The sequence below is a fragment of the Takifugu flavidus genome, chromosome 5, assembly GCF_003711565.1.
Source record: "Takifugu flavidus isolate HTHZ2018 chromosome 5, ASM371156v2, whole genome shotgun sequence".
NCBI lineage: Eukaryota > Metazoa > Chordata > Actinopteri > Tetraodontiformes > Tetraodontidae > Takifugu > Takifugu flavidus.
The window spans coordinates 8,233,898-8,257,259 of NC_079524.1; the positions used below are offsets into that span (position 1 = coordinate 8,233,898).

At 45.1% G+C, this 23,362-nt stretch overlaps 1 protein-coding gene across 3 annotated transcripts in view; it reads left to right on the forward strand.

Moving 5' to 3' along the window:
- grid2 (glutamate receptor, ionotropic, delta 2) overlaps positions 1–23,362 on the forward strand; it is a 263,655-nt gene that overhangs the window by 217,717 nt on the left and 22,576 nt on the right. For all 3 annotated transcript variants that reach the window (XM_057032330.1, XM_057032331.1, XM_057032329.1), the window contains exons 13-14: positions 3,184–3,373; positions 21,989–22,155. In XM_057032330.1, coding sequence (XP_056888310.1) covers positions 3,184–3,373; positions 21,989–22,155 — 357 coding nt within the window. The remainder of the gene's footprint in view (positions 1–3,183; positions 3,374–21,988; positions 22,156–23,362) is intronic.

A 23,362-nucleotide genomic window follows, 5' to 3' on the forward strand; every position in this document is an offset into this window, starting at 1 on the left:
ATGGTAGGGGAGAGCAGGGAGGGAGGGAAGGAGGGAGGGAGGGAGAGAGGAAGGCTGAATTGTACAAATATAATAAAAGGAAGCTAGGGCAGAATAATATCAGCCAAAATTAGGAATGAAAAGTGGGAAGAGGGCAAAGAAGGAAGAAGAAAAGGGACCAAAACAAGGGGCACAGGCTGAAAATGGAGATCAGGCAAAAGCAGTAGCACAGATGGAACGCAGGCCTGCATTCACTGGACAGCCAGTAATTATGAGTGTAGCAGACTTGCAGCGTATGATTATGTGTCCAATTCGTTCTACGCGTACAGTATGTTCAAGTCAAGGGCAGATTGTGTAAAATAGAATAAAGCAGACAAGATTTGACGATAGACATCTAAATGAATGACACTAAACAGTTGCTGTCTGAGTGGACCCAATAAAATGAATCTAGTTTCACAGCCATTCTGCACAGATTCCTTGTTGCCGTGGTTGCACAGCTGTCAGCAATGCTTTAAAAGGCATTTGTTATAAAGTTAATGAACTGAGCAGGGCTCTGCTGTCTTTATCCAAATTAATTTCCCTACAGATCCACGGTGCCGCCATCATCTTTTTTTCCCCCTTACCGTCGAAAAACAAACAATTGCGCCCCGATGAAATGCTAATAATTATTCTGTTAACCTGGTTCGACCACCACCGTTTACAAAACCGTCCACTTTCTTCCCGGAAAGTGAAATAAAATGCAGCCGCGGCTGCAGCGTAACGGTTGGGAGTTGTGGAAAAGCCTCTCCTCTCATTACCAACCGCATCAATCACGCAACGGTCCAATAGGAACAGGTCCCCCTGGAGAATTACAATGTATACTGCTGCATTTGTCACATGGCGAATTAATTTGATTTTCACTTCATTTACTCCTCGTTGGGGTGCTCGTGGGAAATGTTACTTTAGAAAATAATAACGGTGGACAGTGATATGAATTCACTCGAGAGAGAGTGAACGGAAGATCTCAATGAGACGGAAACGCTGCTGACAGTATTAAAACTGGAGACATCTGTGTCACTACATTAATTCTCTTGGAGGGGTTGTTATGCCCATTCACACCCGTGGCCCTCACCTTTGGCCCAGGGTATGTCGAACAAGCGACTTTACAGTGGTCACTTATTTAGAAAAAACACATTTTTTGTGGTTTGGTCACCAGTCGAGTGCTCACAGCACAGCGTAATTATCTTATAACAGGGAGAGATTTAGAGTCCACCATCAATCCCAGTCTCAGAACAGCTGATCTTCCTCTTGATACTGGTTCAACGTATAGCAAAAGAGGACCACGTGAAGATTTATTTTGGTTGTCGGGATAGCTTAACCTTCATACATACCTTCCTCTGTTTCCTATGCAGCATTTTAATGGCGCCTCATCTGAGAAAAGCAGCCCACTCTTGGCAGAATGACTGCCAGAGCGGCGTTGACGTGCGTTCGTACTCACAGGAGCATGGTGGGGAGATTATTAAGGCCAGAGATTAATTGACAGCAATAAAAGATAAATGTTCACAGTAAAATTCATTAAAATCTTCCAAGTAGCTTTTTTGAGTAGCACATTAAGACAGTAGTAGGGGGTTTAAGAGAGTAGGAGAGGCCGTGGCTGACAATAAATTCTCCAACATGTTGTTTCTTGTGTAAACAGACTGCAATTATACACTGCTTTTGAAGCCACCTCTGACTCCGTCTGCTTTAGCCTCATCCTGGGAGTCAGCTGCAGACTCCTGAGTTCAGTTTCTTGCTCAAGTGTCCTCGATCTAACCAGCGACCTTTTTATCACTGGAGTGTTTGCTAATTTTGTCCGTTCTTTTTTGCTAAGCTGTACACATCATTAAATTTACTTCAGTGCCACTGCTGTTTTGTACATTTGCGGGTCGTGTTGCTTATTTTAATTGTGTGTTTTAGATCCATGGGAGGTTTGTAAAAGTAATTTAACAAACACAGAACAATTAGTCCTCCATTACATTTCTCAGCGGCCAAACTGACTGGCAACCTCAAGCACCGTTGAGTTATAATTAACAATATCTTACACTTTCCCTGGAGGTGGCAGCTCATTGTTCAGCCTTGAGTGCTGTGTGTTTATTTTGTGTGTGTTCTGCAATGGGCTAGAGACCCGTCCACTCTCACCCCTGTGTCTGATGGAATGGACTAGAATGAGAGCGCTTTTCTCCACTAGTACTTTAAGGAACACCAGAAGTAGCCTCCTGAAAGCTTCCTAGACAGCTGCTTTCTCAGGTTTTGCATTCCCGCCGGCAGGAAGAAACGGGACGTGATGTCAGGTAGCCTTTAATCATGAAGCACTAACCCGGCGCAGCACTGGTCCCATGGTCACAGACAGAGAGATGAGCTCTCTGTGCTGCAACCGTCTCCCAACATCTGACAATGGAGCTTTTCCAGCTGGGAAAAGAAAGGCTTTTTCACCAGATTTATCTATCATTTTCTTATTTAATCAAATCTAATCATTTGGCCTTGGGGCTAGTTTGTCAGTTCTGTGTGAAAAGGGCAAATTTTTATGGCTTTTTTTAAATAATAGGAGCTATTTCTTTGGCCAACCACCTTCCATCACATCACTAGTAGCTCCTTTTTCAGTCGTTTGGCCAAAATTAGGAGCTTAATTATTCCCTTACAGACATGTTTTCAGATAACTACGTTCAAAAAGCCACTTTGTGGATGGTTCTATGAACATGTGAGAAGGTCCTCTAGTCTCAGTAAGTGGAATTAATGAACAACTGCAGTTTCGGACCTTGTCATCATGAGCATTACCTGGACAAGTCGGAAAAATATAGAACAGCTATTTGAATTTGATTTCACAGCTAAGGTCAATTTAGAGGCACTTCACTTGTAGCCCAAATACGTAAATTTGGACTGGGGAGGAGGCCAGAGTACCTTAAAGGAACCCACATAGGCAAGGGGAGAACATGCAAACTCCACCAAGAAAAGCCTCCTGGCTGCGAGGCGATTATAACCACGGCTCCATCGCGTCGCTCGCTTCAGACATTGAATTTTAGCTACAAGATTTATATCCAGCCTGATACTGCGGCATCGTAATTTAGTGCTGTTGCTTGGCAGCAAGAAGGACGTGGGTTTGATCCCCCACAACAACAAGCCTTTCTGTGTTGAGTTAGTCCCACCGTTCCTGAAATAAAGCAAATCTTCCCACTGTTTTCTCTCCAGGTCTCTCCAGGACTTATCCAAACAGACAGAGTTACCCTATGGTACAGTGCTGGACTCTGCAGTGTATGATCAGGTGCGCTCCAAGGCCATGAACCCATTTGAGAGAGACCCCATGTACTCCCAGATGTGGCGCATGATCAACCGCACTGGAGACGGCAACGTTGACGAGTCCAAAGAAGGCGTCCGCAAGGTAGGTGTTCGTGGCGTCCACACGTGGTTCAAACACGGTCACCGTCAAATGAAGCCCCTCGCGGATTCAATAAGTCAGATAATATCAGCGGAATGTTGACTTAACAGCTGCACATTCTTTACATACTGTCAAGCATTTAAGTGTTATTTAGTAACATATAGGCTACAGATAACTGCAGTTCTTGGAGTAACATTCCTGTTGCTGGGCAACAGTTAAAAAAACTGCTTTTGAATTTTTGTTGAGGTGCGTTGGATGGAGCATTGAGCACTACATACATACATACACACACACACACACACACACACACACATACACACATACATGCATACATACATACATACATACATACATACATACATACATACATACATACATACATACATACATACATACATACATACATACATACATACATACATACATATAGTGCATCAGGCTTTTAAAAGGAAGGCAGAGCTGCATCACTCACTGTTGGGCATAAACCCTCTGCAGTAATGTTGCTATTCAGATGCTGTGCAGCGCCTCCTTATTGCACGCAGCTCAGCGTCAGTCCTGTTTTTGTATCCAGCTCATGCTAACGGGGGAAAATCTATCCAAATGATGTTAATGATGCACAGACAGCACAGGCATGGTTAAATACTTAATTCCCTCGGTGATTACCCGGCGTCATAAATACCTAACTGCTGCATCTCATTTGCGGGAATCCCGCTTTCCGTTTTGCAACATCTCGCCTCTCGGTTAGGGCCCCGCTTAATCCCTCCCCTCTCCTATTAGACCTGAACTGTAGCCAGCGCTGGCAGGGCTGGGAGTGTTGATAGGAGTGATTAAAGTGGCGGGTGGTGATTTTAAAGGGATGAGATAAATGAAGCACAGAACGGCAGATAAGCACACAGCTATTACTGCTCACCATCACACCTTTTACTTATTTCTGTTTTGGTTTTGTTTGCGGTGTTTATTGAGTAGCTAATTAATATGCTTTTGGCAGGAGATTTTGCGTCTGTGTGTGTGTGTGTGTGTGTGTGTGTGCCCTTTTTTTGCAACTTACCAATAAAATATATAACCTCCATTGTGCATCTTGTCTTGAAAGAGCAGGTGCTATTTACAGCATTAGTTGAAGCAGTGCAATTTTCTATAAATTTACATTTGTGTTTCCAGAGACGCGTGCATGTGTGTGTGCGTGTGTGTGTGTGTGTGTGTGTGTGTGTGTGTGTTACGTATATATGCTGTTTTAAATCTTGCACAGACAGGTAATGAGCAAAAACAGCCATTTAAAATTGAGTATTTCTGAAGAGACCTTTAGACTTTAGGTTTGCACTCTTTAAATTCCTCTTGTTTCTTTAGGTTTTGCAGCTGCACGGCCTATACAGCAGAGCCATACGTGCATGTGCTTTGTTACGCAAGCTTACATTTGCCCAGTTCATGACAGGCTGACATTTTGAATGGGGTAACAGGTGCAATTTACATCAGTGACACTGATGCTAAAGGGAGGACACAGCAGGGGTGATCTTAACCTGCACTTATGCTGGCAGGCATCACTCTCCTGCCGGAGGTGTTGGACCCTCAGGGCTGCACGTAATTTCACTGTACAGTGTATAACGTCTAATCTGATGGCAGCTCCGCATATAAGCCAGGGCAATCTTTTTTATACTAAAGCAGATTCAGGTGCAAAAAAAGGTGTTGTCACCCTTTGCTGTAATTAGCCGCAGAGGCTGGCGGCTCTGTAACTGGCCACAACTGGCAACGGAAGTGGGCAAAGGGGTCGGCTGTAGCAGGATGGATGGAGGCTCCAGGCTTCTCTGTCAAAGTCTATATGACAGAGGTGGGGCCTCCAGACACGCAGCAGCGAGGAAGATCTCATTTGGTGTTTTCACCTCCCTTTTGTTCCCTTCTTCAACCCTGCTCTGCTGTTTTTGTTAAAGCTTCAGCTGGTTCCTCCAGTCTCATTGTCTCGCTCTTCACCTCTTCCGAAACCACGCACTGTACCTCGACACCCAGAAACCATTAAAATTCGCTTTTCAAAAACAACAAACTTTAATTTCACCTTGGAGTTTGCCACAATAGACTAAAATGTATCAGCTAAATTAGCTGGATAAGCTCTTATTCACTTTTCAAGGTGTTCTGAAATAAGGCATCAATTAATCCCACGATAAGGCCGTTAGCCGCCGGGAGGCTAAAACACATAATATTCTAATTGACTCACGTCTGGTTTCCTGAGGAGCTTTCAAACCCCGCAGTCATAAAGAAGCAGTGAGAGGCACAAATCTCTGAGAAAGTACTTCCCTTGTTGGGTCATAATCCGTTCTATGGCCGAGGAAGTCATCCAGGAGGTGGATGTTTCTGACCCGCATGTTTCCCATCTGTTGTAGCATTTAAGACCTTTCACACCAGGAAGAGAGGAGTTCTTCTGTTAAACAGCTCCTGGAACTGGAGAAGCACCTCTGCTGCAGAAGGACCACTGAGCTTATATTCATTTTGAAACCAACAGACCAACAGTTAGAAGGTGGAGATCTTATTAACAGCATCCATGAGCCGTCTTCTCTTCATATCTTTGATTTTTTTGGATGTGGCTTCAACGTTTAGCTCTGTCTCTGCTGCATTTGATGCCTGAGTTTAACCCCTCAGGGTGACGTATTTGTCCCCTCACTGTCACTCTTTTCCTCTTCCTTGTTGGCTTTTTCCTTCTTCCTCTCGGGCCTTCTCTCTTTCCTAATGAAACCTCTTGTCTCCTATGCACTATGGATTTTCTTCCGTTTCCCGGCAGCAGAACAATATTGCACACAAGAACAGGTGGATGCCTAAACCACAGAAACGAGGATGCACACATAGATTCTGTAGTTTGTTTTTACCATTTTAGCATGTGCAAACGCACGCACACACACACACACACACACAACCCCCAACTACTGATTTACCACCAAAATGAATGGCCCAGATTAATTAGCACATGCTTATCCTCTTAATTACTTCACCTTTCCCTCCATCCCCTCTAAACATTACCGACACAGACCATAATGAGGCTTCAGGTATTTGTCATTAAAAGGTGAAGCTGCAATGACAGAAGAACCGTAAATGGAGACTCCGGTTAAACCAGCAGCGTGTGAAGGTCCAGTTTAGTACTGTGTGTCTGTGTGTGTGTGTGTGTGTGTGTGTGTGTGTGTGTGTGTGTGTGTGTGTGTGTGTGTGCGTGTGCGTGTGTGTGTGTCTCTGAGAGAGTGGAATGTATTTAAAAGTGAAAATTAAATGTATTTTGTTTCAAGACTGTCACTTCACTCTGAAACACACACACCACTTAAATGTAACCCTTTCTTCTCACCCCCCGCCCTAACACACACACGCACACACACACACACACACACACACACACACCTAACTCATTTAATGTAAGTGTCGCTGTGTGAATATATGACAGCTACTCTGTCAGGCCTGAAGAGTCTGCGATGACTGCTGAGTGATTTTAGAGTTGAGTGAATTGCCATTTTGAATGATTTTCTGTCTGTCTGACTTCCTGCTGCACTGAGGGACGGTCCCACTTTACAAAATGCCTCCTTTCCCATGCGTCCTCGCACTCTTTATATTATAATAACCTACGGGTCACACATTAACGGGACGTTGCTGCCATTGATGCAGCATTAGCTGTAATCAAGGCTGGAGGGGGCAGAAGTGGGGTGAGGGTCCAGTCTCGGGATGTGTTGCACAACATTTCTGGGAATCTTGAAACTTGACGTGGACCTGACTCGGCAGGACGGTTGAACTTAAAGCATGTTTCACATTTGAAACATTATAGATAGGGATCTGACCTGCTTTGGTGCAATAGCTAACACCGCTCCACAATTACACCAAATGGATTATTCATCTTTTTATTGTTCTACAGCCATACACCTCCTTCAGATGCATTTAATTTAATTTAGCCGCTGATGCAAATGACTCTCCATTGGATTCCAGGAGATGCAGCATAATTGATGTTGGATAATTTCTTCCCTTGTCTTACATATGCTTATCTCTATTCTGTAACAAGCTCATCATCGTGTCCCTATTGCCATCTGCACATTTAGCATAACGACTTTAGAACTTATGATAGGAATTACCGTCTCCTCTCTGCCACTTCTGCACGTATCTTGAGACTGAAGGGAAGAAGCTGTATAATGTAAGCCTACAAATGTTCACCAATTTGCCGTAATGACTGCAGAGACAATGATAAACACTACAGTGAAGAGACAAAGGCCGTGTTAAATCAGCCAAGACCGACGTAGCTCCTGGGTTAGGCCATCACGGTGCTCTGGAGGACGATTGAGACAAAGCAGAGGCAAGATTAAATGGGGGGGGGGGGGGGTAATGCTAAAAATTGTGAGAGCTGAGATGGTGGAGAGAGGAAGAAGAGAGGACTAGTGGATGAAATGAGGTGTGGAGGTGGGAGGGGGCAGAGTATCGAATGGTGAGAAATGTTTACATCTTAATTTAGTAGCTTCAGTTGAATCATAACACCATAAGTCCATTTTCTACCTCCTTCAGCAGGGTCGGGCGGGGTTGCATGGTGCCGCCTTTGTGCGAGGCGGGGTGCACCCAGCCAGCTCATCACAAGGCTAACACTTTGGACAAACAGCCATTCACACACACATTCACGCCTAAGGTCAATTTAGAGTCAGTGATCCAGCTATCCCAGGGAGAACATGCAGACTCCACTCCTGGCCTCAGTGCTCGCTGCTCTTCTCTCCCAGTGGGAGTCCACATGAATACACTCTGGAAAGGTCACCAGTCCATCGCAGGACACATTTACTAACCCACCCCCGCCCAGAGGTGAAATAAACTCTCTAATCGGCTCGATTGTCACGTTTTTGGTTTAGGAGAACGCGCAGCCTCCACTCCAAACCTTCAAAATCAAACATTTGGTCTGTGTGTCCGGAGTGTGTAGCGCCATTCTGCCCTCAGCGAGTCAACAGTGTTAATGGGGAAAGAAACAGAAAGTGTGTTTGAGAGTCTGACCTCTCAAAACACCTGTTTCAAATCTCACCGCGTCACCTGCCGCTGACAAAGGTCCCCGAGCGTTTGCGTGTCAGCGTCCGTGACACCGTGGGGCTGTTTGAAGACCTCCTGCTAATGAGCCATTGGTCAGAGAGTTGCCAAGGTTACGGAACAGGGTTCCCCAGCTGGGTTTGTGCGACTGGACACACAGCCCGAGTGTGTGTTGTCATTTTGTTTTGTCTTTTTCTTCCCCTTGACTGGAGAAGAACAAGAGCATTTTCATTCGATTGCTAAAAATTAATGTCTTATTTATGTGTTTATCATGTCTCAGATTGGATTTGAATGAGATCTCTGCAGAGGCATAAGCCGGCTTGATATATATCTGTCACCGTGCCAGGGTGTGACTGCCGCAATATCCTCTGTAATAACTCAGCCTCTGTTAGGACCGGAAAATGGCCTTTTGGCTGCTAGGCTCTCATTTTCTATTTTTCCAGTAGTGCAAATCACCCTGACTGGAGGAAAAAAAGAGAGGAAGCTCTTTTTCCGCAGAGTCTGCTAGCTCATTAGCATTCACCGCAACAAGCCCAAACAGCAAACATATTTCCCTGCTGTTACAATTCTCTCCCCGTGTGATGACAGCATCTCCGTGCCATGACTCAGACAAAGAGAGCAGATGAAAAGAGTTTTCTTTGGGCATGAAAGATGCCATAAAGACGAAGGGAGACGTTGGGAGTAAGGGAAGGTGAAACGTTTAAAACGCTGCAGTGTGATTGAAAACTGACTTGTTTGAAAAAACTGGCTTCCAGGAAACAGACAGGAGGGAGGGGAAAAGAAGTAGGAACAAAGAAATGAAAACAAGCGAGTGGTGAAAACACTCTAGCATCTCTTTTCCTCCTCTGATATAATAATGAAGCTAATTGCTGTTTCTCTTCCATCACGACTCAAGAATCCACCTGACACCCACGCAATTTTCTTTCAACCCTTAATCTCTCTTTCTTAATTCTTCCTCCCTCCTCTCAGGCACTCTCTAATGCGCAGTGCTTCATCGCCGTCACGTGCGTCGTCACTCGTTCCTGCGCTAATTACAGCCGCTAACAAGGAAGCCGCGCGATGAGGATTCCAATCAACCCGGCGTTTTTGCTGCATGCGGGAAGGCCTCCGTATGTTTGCATACGTGTGTTTGCGCAACATATTCCAGCGCACGCAGGGAATATTTGACGGCGGAAATTCAATGTTTGAGTTTAATTTCTGATTCTCAATGAATAATTTGCCTGCTGTCAGACCGTCGCTGAGATGGAGATGAAGTCTGACGCAGTCGATGGCGATGGAACGAAAACTCTCCGTGGTTCATCCAAGAGGCAGAAAGAAAGAAAGGAACACACGAGGAAGTGCAAAAGGCGCGCAGTTCTGAAAGTTTAATAAGCTAAATTTCAGCACCACTTTAATAAGCGAGTACAAAGAGACTTTCAGATGAATTTATTATTGTGGTATTCATAACGCTGCTAAAATAGAAGCCCGTGGGCCCAATTTGGCCCTTCGCTGTAAAAATGTAATATTTCCCCATATGAGTGTTGAACTTTTGGCCATTTATTGGATTCATTATTATCATTTCTTTTTTGTTGTCGTGGCCTAACAGCAGGCGAACAGTGCTGTGTTCCTCTCTGCCAGGCCTGACCTGGCAGACCTAATAAAAGCACAAATGAATGAATGAGAACAAACGTGCGCTTCCTCCTCTCAGATCCCTGTGGGTGCCGTGGTCCTCGTGTTAGATTTTCATCCCGTCCAAGCCACCGAAACACAGAAATGACAAGACCGAAGCAAACTACGATAAACACGAAGACTGCGAGATAAACAGAATCGTTAGCACCATCGTTGTTTTAGCCGACCTCAAAACTTGCAATGCTGACGAGCGCCCACAGCACTTCAGTGGCAACTTTGACCAAGGCATGTTGGCCCTGGTGTTTAAATTTGTTTGAACATTTATCTCATCCTGCCATTTCCCACCCTCGCATTCTGCATCGGCCCGTCTGCTGATGATATTATTTTTGAACTCCATTTAGCCTTGACACTGAAAGCACAAAGGTGAGTGAAGTGGTTAATGCTATTCAGATTTCCCTGGAATGGAAAGTGCTAGGTGCCTCCTTAATCTGAAAAAAGGCTTAAAAGCATTTTTACTGATTAAAAAATGCATAAAGGTTGTCCATGCACATGATAACGGCAGCTAAAGTATTGCTGCGCATCTGACCAGGACTCCCAAAAACAAAACATGAGCTTGTCAGCAAAATAAAAGTCGCTGTTACACAATTAAAAGGAAAAAAAGCTCTCAGAGAGCGCAGACCTCCGCCAAGCAGGTCATTTCCTCACATATTGGGACTTACACCCGTATTATAGACCATACGTAATATAACTTAGTAGGCTGCTATATGTCTTGGCTCGTTCCGTTATTTGTGCTGATTTGATTCGGATTCTGTCCGTTTCCAGGTAAAAACCTCCAACAATGAGCAATGTAACCTTAACGACACCGTCCACGGCTTTAATGAGACAAGTCACCCTGATGAGCTCTGAGGGTGGAAGCTGCTGGGAGAGGATTTAATGGGGAGGAAAAGCAATCGTTGGAGAGACTTTGGGTTTCAAAAGTAGTTTATAAGGTCTCCTGTCCTGTTTTCCCGAGGACAGATGTACTTAAGTTTAGCTGCACAACTGAAGACAGATTAGTGGGGGAAGTAAGAGTGGGAGCGATGGAGCACTGGGTTATTAATGGTTTTGGTGGCAGGGTATCTGGTTACAACTCAACCTTCTTTCTTCTCCTCACCTCCCCTTCAGCCCATTCTATCCATCCTCTTCCTCGTTGTCCATTAGCTACATTTTCTTTTGTCTTCTCCCCTCTCAATGGAAAGCTGATTTCCACTTCCTGTGTACTACGCTCTTTTTCCATGCGTGTTTAACTTCTCTCTCTTTCTTTGTGCTCTCCTTTCTCCTCCCTTCCCTTCATCCCTCTTTTTCACATGGCTTCCAGCCAGCACCTACGTGCCCCCCCCCCACACACACACACACACACACAATTTCTGTCGACTCCCTCCATCCCTCCCTCTCTTCTCACCGTCCTCTCATTTTCATGCGGCTGGCTGGACCGCCACGCTCCGCGTCTTTATCGCCGTCTGAGCGAGAAGAGGCGGCCGACTGCCAGAGACTAATGGACTTTTGGAAAACACAGACAGCCATGCATCACAGTCTGCAGAACCAGGGAGGGAGAGAGAGAGGACGGATTTGGAGTGAAGCCTGAGGGGGGAGGGAAGAGAGGAAGACATCGGAGGGACAGGGTGGAAGTCAGGAAAGTGTTGAAGTCAGAGGAAAATCTTGACAGAGTCTCTGAGGGCTGCGATCAAGAAAGAATACGTATGAAAAATGCATTATTTTCCGCAGCAAATTCATCAGGGTGCCGCTCTGGAGAGACTCCCCGCTGCTGCCGCGTGATTTTAAAAACACAAATGAATCCAGACGGTGGATGCGAGGGGCACAAAGTGCGCCCCAGACACACATCGATCATTTCCCCTGGACCGCGACAGAGGTAATTGCCACCAATGGCGACGCCGACCACCTGTACCTGGACGGCGTCTGTCGGTGCCAAAGGACTCGGTGATTTATTAAGTCCGTCTTTGTCTCCCCCCCCAGCAGCGCCTCCGCGCCTCTCCTCCTCAGGCCACCGCATAACCTCATCATGTTTTGTACCGCCATTACATCTCTGATGCTTAATAAGGTTTGTGGTGTTGCCATGGTTACCCCCCATCCTCCCATGTGACCACAGGTGAAAGAATCAGTGCTTATTAGATACCAGAGGCACCGTCAGTGTTCATGGAACACACCGAAGGTCGGAGAGGAGCATCTGTGATGGACACTCGGTATTTTAGGTTCATTTAACCTAACATAAACTAAAAATAATTCCGATTTGGCTTTCCTTACTAACACCGCCCATCCATGAGATGTTCTGTTCTTTAAAAAGAACAGCTGGGACTAACTCGCTTCGTTTTCTGTGAAAGTTTCTGATGGAATGAGAGATCTATGAGCTATAATCAAATGTATGATTACTAAAGAAAAATCTCAGAAAGAAGTGGATGATCTGCTTTACTCCTAATGAGAGAGGGAGAAAAAAATTCTTCCCAGACAGCCAGGCTGTTGAAAGAACGTTGATTGAGCTGTTCGTTCTGCACCGCATGAGCGTAATCTTCCAACAGACGCCTCTTCACCAGCTTTTTACTTTTCTAATCAAACAACAGGCCCGGTTGGGTCTTTTCTTCCATGAGAACCTGAACGCTGCGGCTCTGTATCACCTGAAGAGCACTTCTGGAAACGTTTGGAAGAAGGGACAAGCTTTGGTGCCAGCAAGTCGAATAATCTCTGGTGTAATCGCGTCTCAAGCTGAGAGGAGAAACTGAATCTGCACAGCAACGCGACTCACCGCGGAGGTGATCTCGGCGGGGCGCTAGCTCCCCACACGGCCTGCATAAAAGGTGTAGCTGTAGTCAGTACATCTCCACAAGCCTCACCAGCCGCTTTCACAATCCCATCTGTGAACATTCACTCTGTGTTTGACTTGAACTTGCTTTTCTCTGAAATAGAACCATTATTAAAAGAAAAACTTTATCCTTCCCCATAGACAGGATGAGAAAACAGCCAGTGTGCTAGCAAATTAGCAACCCAGAGGTAAAACTGGCACGACAGTGGACAAAATGGTTTTTATCTCAAGCTCAAGCGAACCAAGCTCCAGGTTTCACCACATGTTAGCATGTTGTCACATTAAGGATAATATGGCATTAGAAGAGCAAACAACAGCTGCTCATTAACTTGCTGTGTGCAAGCATGGCATATGGAGCCACTCAGGTTAACAGAACTGTCGTGAAATATTGGCAGAGCCTGTCAGTCGGCTGTGAAAAGGAAAAAAAAAGAATTGTTGTCACACTTATTTACATCCCGCTCACTCTCAAACCCGTGTCTGCAAATGAAACATCTTCCCTGAAAATTCCAATCGACGGCACCTGCTGTAAAAAAAGACGCTCCTTTCTTTAATTGCCCCTGGGAGCACTGAAGGGTGAGTTACAGCAACTGTTGCTGCACTCACTCTGTTGTTGAAGAGCATCATTTTCTGTCTTTATCAGGGTTTTTTTCCCCACCTATGGTTCCAATTAAAACTCCAAAACAGACTACAAGGCTCCTCTGAAGCTGCAGTGTTAACTGTGGTCAAATGCGATGAGTTATTTAAGAATGATTTGTACTGAAGGATGATTCTACTGGAGGTGCTGACCGTGGACACGCTTGTTCATTGATATTTGAGGTTCAGTGGTCAGGATTTAAAATAGACTATTGTCATAGATTAACTCTAATAGACAGAGATGTGATCTTTCATATTCTCACATCTGTGATTTCGTTCACATGGAGTTGTTTTTGTTGTTTCTTTGTATAAAGTATATAACAATGCATGACTCCTGCCATCGGAGGTGGAATATTATTCTAAAGTAGCCAATCATAAACAAATACTCTTGACTTGCCAGCTATCATCTGTTCAGTAGAAGACTAAATTGCATAACTTGTGGTTCTAATATCTAAAATTGTCAGAAACAATAAAACTCTGGGACTGCAAACACTTGTGCGCGTACTTGGTAAAAAAATCCATTTTGCTCTCTGACAGCTGTTCTCCAAAAACGGAGGGATGGGGGGGGGCAACAGGTAATATACTGTATAAGCTCAGGGTTAGATGCTACCATCTAGCGGTGGGATCACTTTCAAGCCCTGAAGTGACGTCTGAGGCATTTCCAAATGATCACCAGGATCATCTCCTTCCAGTCAAGGTCCAGAGATCACTGTGGGGAAAGATGCTCTTGAGCCTCCGCTGATCTCTGTCATTTGTGTTGTCGACGCTGTTGCCGACATCTGCTCCTGCAGCCGTGTGGTTGGTCACGTTAAGCAGTTACCAGCCAAGCAGGTCATAATTAAACTGTACTCATCGCGCTAATTTCATCTGAAGATGCCCCTTAATGTTCTTTCGGAGGGTTGGTGGTCTCGTACAGAGGGACCAGTTCATTCCCCTAGCTGGTCCCTTCCACGCCGGTGGCATCCTTCACATGATTACGCCGCTGAACTCCGCTTAGTGGCCGGAGACAGGGAAAGAGCGCCGAGGTTGATTGAATCGACCATTAAGTGTTCAGGCTGCGTTGGCGCGTCTCTCAGCGTGTCGAATCACTGCGTCAGTCACCCGCTGCAGCCGCCGATGTGACCCAGAAGAACGATGCCTTCATCTGCAGTGAATTTTGGGCTAAAAAGAGAGGGCTGGGGTTGGACCGTATCGTCACATTATCAGCCAAAAAATGGACAGACTGTCAGCAACGGTTTTGTTGCAAGTGTCGACTCCCCTGACGATTAGCAACAGGGTGATGAGAGTGCTAGACACTTCCCAATGAATACTTTCAAAGCCTATTTAAATTTGAGGCTTTACATGTCGATACCAGGTGTAGAATATATGAACTAAAGGCCTCAAATTGAAGCAGCATTTTCCTTTCGTCTTAGTCTCTTTTTCGCTTTCAGAAAAATAAGAGAGACCTCAAAAAGAAAACTCATTTGTACGTTGACGGGTGAGCAGAGCCCACAGCCAGCGAGGACAGGAAGCTCTCAGGACCACTTTCATTCCTGGATTTCAAGTCAGGCCTGTGCCTCCTGCATTCAAATGGAGGCGTGTTTGTCTCTGCAGAACTTCTGAGCCCTCACAGCACTTTATGAGGCGAAGGTCACTTTAAACTCTCCAATCGTGCAATTTTCCAGGTGTCGGTAGTGAGCACATTGATATGCTGATGGAGCCTCATGAAGACTTGATTGTTCAACTTCTTTGATCTCATCCAGGAGACACGGTGTGCTTTTCCCATTGTATTTATTTGTTTATTTTCCACTCCGTCACAGTCTGTTTGCCGTGGACACACTTTGCACACTGCGCTCGATCCCTGCTGTTTCCCACTATCTTCTCTTTTTGTTTGTTTGTTTTGTTTTGCTTGTTTGGAAAACCAGAAAAGATTAAAGACATAAAGAAACTTAGGTGCAAAACAAATTTGCTCGCATTTGCTGCTTTGAAGACGTTCTGCTTTTGTGTTGAGTTGGACCATTTTAACTGGTGTGCCCTGTGAACCAGAACCAAAATCCAACTTATATAACTATTCTACAACAACTGTGGAACCATCCCCTGTCTGTTAGATTCCAATCCACCTTCAGTGGAAGCTAAATACCTCCCCAAATGCCTATTTATTAGTGTTTTTTGTTTGGCCGTCTCCTGCAGACGCATCCAAGGAGCCACTTTGATTTTGCTTCCTAACTCCACCTGCCCTGTCAAACGTGCCATTGAATGAGACGAGCCTGTTGTGGTCCAATTTATTCAGCTTTTTTCGCTTCAGCTGAACAGGTCGCCCGTGACGCCGCAGAATTATCCGATTCCAGCTGTTCCCAACCCTCCCAGAGTGTTCAGCTGCACCTTTGTGTTTTACTTTGTTTTACCTTGTTGATTTCTCTTTGTATGATGGATAGTGGACAACTAAGTGAGTCAACAATATTGTGCATAGGGGTTATTATTGCAAACACAGGCAGCATGTGCTGTCACAATTCTGTCCAACGCTCCTACAATAAAAGTAATTTTATTTTATAAGTGCCTTTCTAGACAATCAATGCCACTTTACAGGATCTGAGTGAGAAGGAGGGGCAAGGTTACCAATGGCCTTAAATGTATACGGAAGGATTTTCAATTGTCTTCTGAATTTGACTGTGAGCCAGTGGGGTTGCTACAGGATTGGGGGCTGATATGGTGGAACGAGGGCATTCTGGTAGTGGCCAGATTATAAACTAGTAGAGGCTTGTGGTTGGTGTGAGGAAGACCAAAAAGAAGGGGGTTACAGTCGTCAAAACAGGAAGTGACAAGGCTGTGGATGAGGATAGAATCGGTGGGTTCAGTGAGAGAACCCAGAGTGTCGATAGTTAATGTGTAGTTGGAAAGAAGCAGACCTGGTAATATTATTGATGGGAGACTGAAATGATAGGGAGCTATTGAGGATGACACTCTTCACCTGGGGGGAAGCAGGGGGGAAACAATTGATTGTTTGGATAATGCAGATTTCGTTCCAACAAGAAGGAATTTGGTATTAGCGCTGTTAAGTTGTAGGAAGTTCTTAGTAGTTACAGTTGTTAATATCTTTACCACAACTTGTTTTCCAGGCGCACCCCCTCTGGCCAGTCACACATATTGATATTGATGTTGATGATATCGCCACTTAAGCTCCTTTCACACCTCAATCATTGTGAATGTCACAGGTCGGTCATAGTGGTGGAACTGTTGTAGCTCTTGGACAAATATAGATTATGTTTGTTACATTTAAATCCTTCTTGCCATATCCAGAGGCTTTTGGAAAGATGCCATTTCAATTCAATCGTGATTTTCTGATTTTAACCTCATTTAATTAGTTCTGAGTAGGTCTGTGACAGCGACAGCAGTGTAAGTACCAATTTCTTTACGAGTTTAATAGTCTTCAACGAGATGTTTAAACCACGAAACGCTTGCCTTGCCTGTGAGTGCCACATCCCATGGGCGCACTCTTTCCATGCTAAAGTTTCTCAAAATTGCCCTGAAAATATCATGACTAATGAGGATTAAAGCGATTTGAGGGTGCTACATGTAGAATCAAGGCCATAACTCTTGATGGGTTTGTGACTGAGTTTGTAATTAATTAATTAAACAGGATTCTTCTGGGACTCAAAATGTTAACTGTACACTAGCTCAATATGTCTACTGTATGTCAGTAGTCATTTTTATAGAAAACTAGAGAAAGTACAGTTTAATATAATAATTATTACTACAAGTATTATAAAATATTCAATAATTATGGCTTTTTAGTTAAGTTCTGCCCCCCAGAGTTTTTTATGTGGCTCCACCTGGCTTGAAAGATTGCGCCCCCTGCTGGCACTGCAACGTTTTCATCATTTGAAGAGACGGAAGCAAACGTTTTCTGGTATCTTAAGTGAACAGGTTGTAGTTTTGCCTTGGGCCAGCTGTGCACTTAATAAACTTCATCATTTTAGATTTCTTATTTTACTTTATAGGTCCACTTGATCAAGGGTTTTAAAATCCAGCTCGATACAGCCCCCCCAGAAGATGAAAAAAGATGCACCGATTTTGAGTTTGAATCTAGTATTGGAGTAATGTAGCCTCATCAATGCTACATAAAATCTATCCTGGTGCACCAGAGATGTGGGATTTATGAGGGAACAGAGGAATAAAAGCACATAAAAATAATTGATTTATATTTTTACTGAGGCAAGCGAATTTTTCACAAGCTTCCATTATAAAAAATAAAGTTGGACAAAAAAGAAAGATAGAAAATAATCTTTTTTTCTTGCCTGTCCTATTAAGGGTGGCATCTTAGTTTTGGCTCACTGATCCATCTCAGATGATCCATCTCGCCAACATCTGTCTCCAATTACTCCTCTTTTCTACTATCAACTCTCTCATCGTCTTAACGGGGTCTGAGTAAAGATTGGAAAACAGTGGCAATAGGCGATTAATCCCCCCTCCCTCCCTCTTTTGGTTTGCTTGTTCTCTCTGAAGAAACAAAGAGCGCTAATGACAGCTGAGGATAATTAAACAACAGAGAAAACAGAAGTGAGGGAGTGCAGGAATTGTCTCATTGAGCCCCGGGGGGGATGGAGGCGACTGTTGCCGCCAGAGCAAACAGTCAGCGAGAAGCGCCTGGTGAGGGATTGATGCCACCTGCATCCCAGACTTTCATCGTGTGAGAAACAGCCCTGAGAGGATTTATGGATTTACACTTCTCACGGGAGGGAAATGATTGATCATGGACCGTGTGAAAGCAGCAACGAATGCAGTTTTATGAGTGGAGAAAGAGACGATAACACCGATTACCCCATCATGGTTACAGTAAATGCTCACTGGGTGACACCGGCGTTGATCCGGGCTCATGTAATTCAGCAACCTTTGCCGGAAAGCTTAAAATATGGATGGTTCATTGACTGAATATTTATCATGTTGCGCAATTGCGGTGTTTTAGATATGAAATCACCTCATCATTTTACCCAAGTGTAAAATATCTGTAGCGATAACAATAACTGTTGAATTATTTAGTAATCAGTGAAGCAATTACAAAGTTCGGCCAAGAAATTCCACATGGGCACTTAGATCAAATGCAAAAGTCCCTCCCGGTCTTCCTGGGACATTTTATTCATGAATAAAATCCTCCACTTGCATTTCGAAACTCTTTCAAAGCTGTCCCAAAACAGCCTCCGTCACGTACTCCTTTGCGGTGCACGGACGGCACGCCTCTCCTCTCCTCCTTCATCGATTGGCTCACTTCTAACCCCGGCATTATTAACATTTGCACGTACCTGCAGGAAGCTCAGAAGACAGACAGTCGCACAGACGGAGCTCACTGAAATGAGACTCAAAGTAGAGGTCAGACAGCGTCCAGGGAGAGTCGAGAGGGAATCTGCGAGACACAGACGAGGGCGTGGTTTGTGTTTTTACGCCTGTCGGAGACACTGGGAACAGACTTTATAAACTGGGACACATTCTGGAGCTGTGGTGCATGTGGCCTCAGATGTGAAGATAGTTGAATCAGTTGGGTTGCATTTGAGAGTTTGTCTCCAGGCTGCTGCTCCATAAAATCAAAGTAAAGGGGGAACGATGCAAGGAAGCAGGTATGCAGAGGTGTGCGGTCTGAGGACGGAGCCGACTGGTTCGGAAGAGATATCTCACGGTAGAATCTATAGTCTCCGGGTTTGTCCCCCAAAGGTTTGCTCAGCTGCCACCCTGATTTCCTCCGAAAAATCACCGAGCTATCCGTTACAAAGCTGCCAGACGTCGCAATTCAAAGGGTAGAAGTATTTGAAGCGAGACTTGAGCCAGCAGTGTGGGTTCAAAGGATGCCCGGTTCTTCAGAACGCGGCAACACGCCGCATCAGCACTTTCATGTCCAGCAAAACAAGAAAAATCGCATGTCTGACGGGAGGTCAGGCACGCAGAGCGTCGAGTTTTACCCCGCCGTTAGACAGCGATGCCGCTTTCAAGAACAAACGTTGTTCCTGTGCCGCTTTGGAGGAGGGACAGAACAGGAGCTGTGTGCCACCTTTTCACGGGCCGGCTGATTCCAGAGGCGGCCTAGAAGAGCAACAAGCTGGGGGAGGGTTTAGTTGCTTTGGTGAGAGCGTCCAGCAGGTGTCATTCCAATTCAGTGCCATCTCCAATTGCCTCGATGAGCTCAGCGGCGGATGGGGACGCACCTGTGCACCTGCGCGTGTGCCAGCATCACATCCAGTCACAACACGCAAAACAGCTGTTTTTGTCTCCTATGATACAGTTTTGTTTGGGCCTCGATCTGCTCTGAAACAGTATCGACACAGGTTGTTGAATTAAGTTCACAAGGTGTTAGAAGGTGTTTTTTTTTCCCTGATTGAAGGAAATTCAACTCTTAACCTGGAGCAAGTTGGTGAGAGCACGATTCCTCTCGAACGTGAGGCGGCCTCGGAATAATCTCTCATAAGAAAAGGAAGGGGGGGTGCAGAGAGCTGAGCGAGTGGACCCTTGAGCTCCTCCAGCGTTTTTGAAGTTCAAGCATGGCTAGACTCTGAAGCCAGACTGCTCAGCGAGATAGACAGACCTCTTCAAACCTGCCTACACACTCTTTGGCCCGATTCTGCACCGTAATTGGAAAGTACAGTTAAGAGAGCTGTATGTCCAAATCAGAATGTGCATGAGTTGACTTTGAAGAGTACAAGTCTGTGGAGGTTTTTTTGATTCAGGCTGCCATCCTCGGACTTCAGCGTTCACCTTTTATTTATTCATGTCTGGGAGATGAAGGCGGAAGGGGAATTGCCACTTTTTGCCCAGTGTTTAAAAGTTGTGCTGATCCAGACTCGCTGCTGCTGCTGCTGCTGATGGTTAAAATGCTCTCAGACAACTATGACAGTCTTGCATTTGATCTTTTGACATTGGATGAATATGCGGGGGGAATACCATTATTTCCAAGTGTGTTTTTATCATTTCCCATCATTAACTCACTCTGCCCTCGTTCTTTGTGCATTTAGTCTGGGATGTTAATCTGGCCTCGTCTTATCAAACATGCTCAGCTCTACACAAGGATGTGTGGTTACACTATGGGGTGGCCACATTTTTTCCTTTCTTCTTTCATGAATGGGGGGTCAGATGGGGGGTGGGGGGATCTGGAAGAGAGGGAAGCAAATTCGCAAGAAGCTGAGCAAAATAATCCAATGCAGTGATTTGGATTCATAGGTGTGTGTTTGATAGTGTGAGATGTGTTCTGGAAAGGAAGCAAGATCATTTGGTTTGGTCTATGGTAGCCTTTGTGTTTCTCAATGTGTGTGTGTGTGTGTGTGTGTGTGTGTGTGTGTGTGTGTGTGTGTGTGTGTGTGTGTGATTGTTGCCAAAGTATGTCTCTCAGACAGGAAAATAGCTTCTCATAATCACTTTGGAACGGGCAGAGTCACAGTTTAGTGGAAAGTCTTAAGCATCTGTGTGTGCATGTGTGTGTGTGCGTGCGTGTGTGTGTGTGTGTATAAAAGAGAGAGAGAGAGAGGGCATTGAGATAAGTACCGCTTGCATATGCATACACTGTTATTGAATGTGTATTTAATCTAATCTTAAAGAACAGACCTTCACAAGAATCTGACTCCAAACCAAACTGAACTTTAAGTCATGCGCAGCTACCATGCCTTAATGATTTAGATTTAGTAGTTATAAAAGACTCTCTCCACTTGTCCGGGCACTGTTAATGTGCGTCCATCAAATCCACCATCAATAGCATCACTTGAGCGTCCCTCCACTTGCAACTATTTATAATTGAACTACAGACTCCCTGTTGCTGATCTATCCTGCAGCCACTTCTCAGCCAGTCTAACACACTGAGTAGCTCAGTGATGTGTTCAAAGAATGTGTCTGGTAATGTGTTCTAAACATGCAAACTTGCTACACTGGAGTATGTAGATGTAATGGAAATTGCCACATTTAAGTGAAATGTATAGATTATTATCTCCCTGCCAATTTTGATTGTGATCCATTGAATCGGATCTTCTTTGGAAGATTGTCCCTCGCAAGGCCGTACTATGTGAAAGACTTGTTAGCTAAACAGCTAGAATTTAAAAAAAGAAGCTGACTCGTTTGTTTCGAACATCCCCTGATCAGTTATGTGTGGTTTTATCTGTGGTGAACAGCGTGAGCACTGAGGAACACTGGAGGAACTGTTCAAAATGATGATCTGTGTTCTATTTAGTTCTTTCATACTGTAATGATTCTGTCAGCGAAAAGCTCAATCAGTGATTCAGGGGGGGGAAAGGAGAAGAAACAGGTGTGAATGAAATACTCTCAATGTTTAAACGTCGTCTGGGTCTATTAGGCAGTGAAAGACTGTGCAAAAGAAGTGCAGCAGTAAGTTAAAATATGCTCCCACTTATGTTTGTTTGCATAATTAAGTGGAGAAAAAACCCCTCCAGAGGCAATCTGGAAGCCTGTCAAGCTTCTCCCAGAAATAGTTCTAATCTCAAAGCAGATAGCTGATCCAAAACATAGATGCCTCTTTCTGAATATCCCATTCTTCCTCCCCTCAGGTGAAGTACGGTCACTTTGGCTTCGTTTGGGACACGGCGGTGCTGGAGTACATTGCCAACAACGATGAGGACTGCTCCTTCTACACCGTGAGCAGCAACGCACCAGACCGTGGCTACGGCATCGCCATGCAGCACGGCAGCCCCTACAGGGACATTTTCTCCCAAAGGTAAGACGCTAACACTCGACAGCGTCTCAGTCGCCCCTCGATTCGGGCTCGCTCTGATGGAGATGCCGCTGTTTTCCTACTCGTCTCAGAGTTGATGTCCGTGATTTTAGGTTTAGAAGCATGGAAAGGTTGCATTTAAGGCCCACCATGGCCATTTTAGTGACGTTCGGCATTTTTGTAAGATGTATAAATGGGAAGAGTGGCACTTGCAGTGGCCCAGCTGCTTCAATAAGTCAGACAGTGCCTCACAAATAAGTCAGCAACAGGCGGCGCACTGGCCCCAGCTGTTTCTGTTGTTGCAGCTTGAGCACACCACCGGCGCAATGCTCGGTCTTTTACTGGCGGGTCAAGATCTCCTTCTTTCCCCTCATTCATCCATTCATTTAAGCACCATATTCGAGCTCCCTATTGACTGTTGGAGGGTCACCCGCTCCACCTCTGTCAGCTGCCGAGCCGCTGTCCGTCTGTTTGTTTCCATTCATACTTAACACTGTAACCCACATCACCAGATTGCACGCGGACACAAAGATCTCGGGAGGCTACACAAGCGGCGCGAAGCTCCCAGTCGAGAATCAAAGCGGATTAGGAGAGGAGGGGAGAGCACAAACGTATGCCGTCTAAATGGAGCTGCCATCCCTGATGTTAAAGTGTCACAAAAAACTCGAGCACATTTGGCGTTCACAAGCCAGAACGTGCAACAAGGCCCGTCAGTGTACGCCGTCGCACGCAGCGGAGCGTCGAACTTGAAAATATTGCATATCGTGGCTGCGATTAGAGTAAACAAGCAATTAATTGATGGGTCACGCTTCTAATTTCCTGTAATGCTGGCATCTCAGGATGGCAGCGCTAGGCAGTGCACTGCTGCGTCCCTGCGGCACAAGCAGACAAAACAGAAAGACACACAGAGGTACAGTATGATTGTTTTGTTTTGGCTTCTTTAGATTATTCCTAATCATACTGTATTACACCGACCAACGAAGCACAGAGAGGAGGGTTGATGGGATTTATGCGAGCACGCCTGCCCTGGCGCCGTGGTGAGAAATCATTTACTCAGCTTGATGATCTTTTGTGATGTGATTATAACAAGTCTGGAGGCTTGTTGATGCATACGGTTTGCTCCGAGCCTTCCATTTCCATTTGTTCAAAACAAACAGAAATTCACTCCAGCCTGTGCGTGAGAATTGGGCCGTGCACAACATGTGGAATA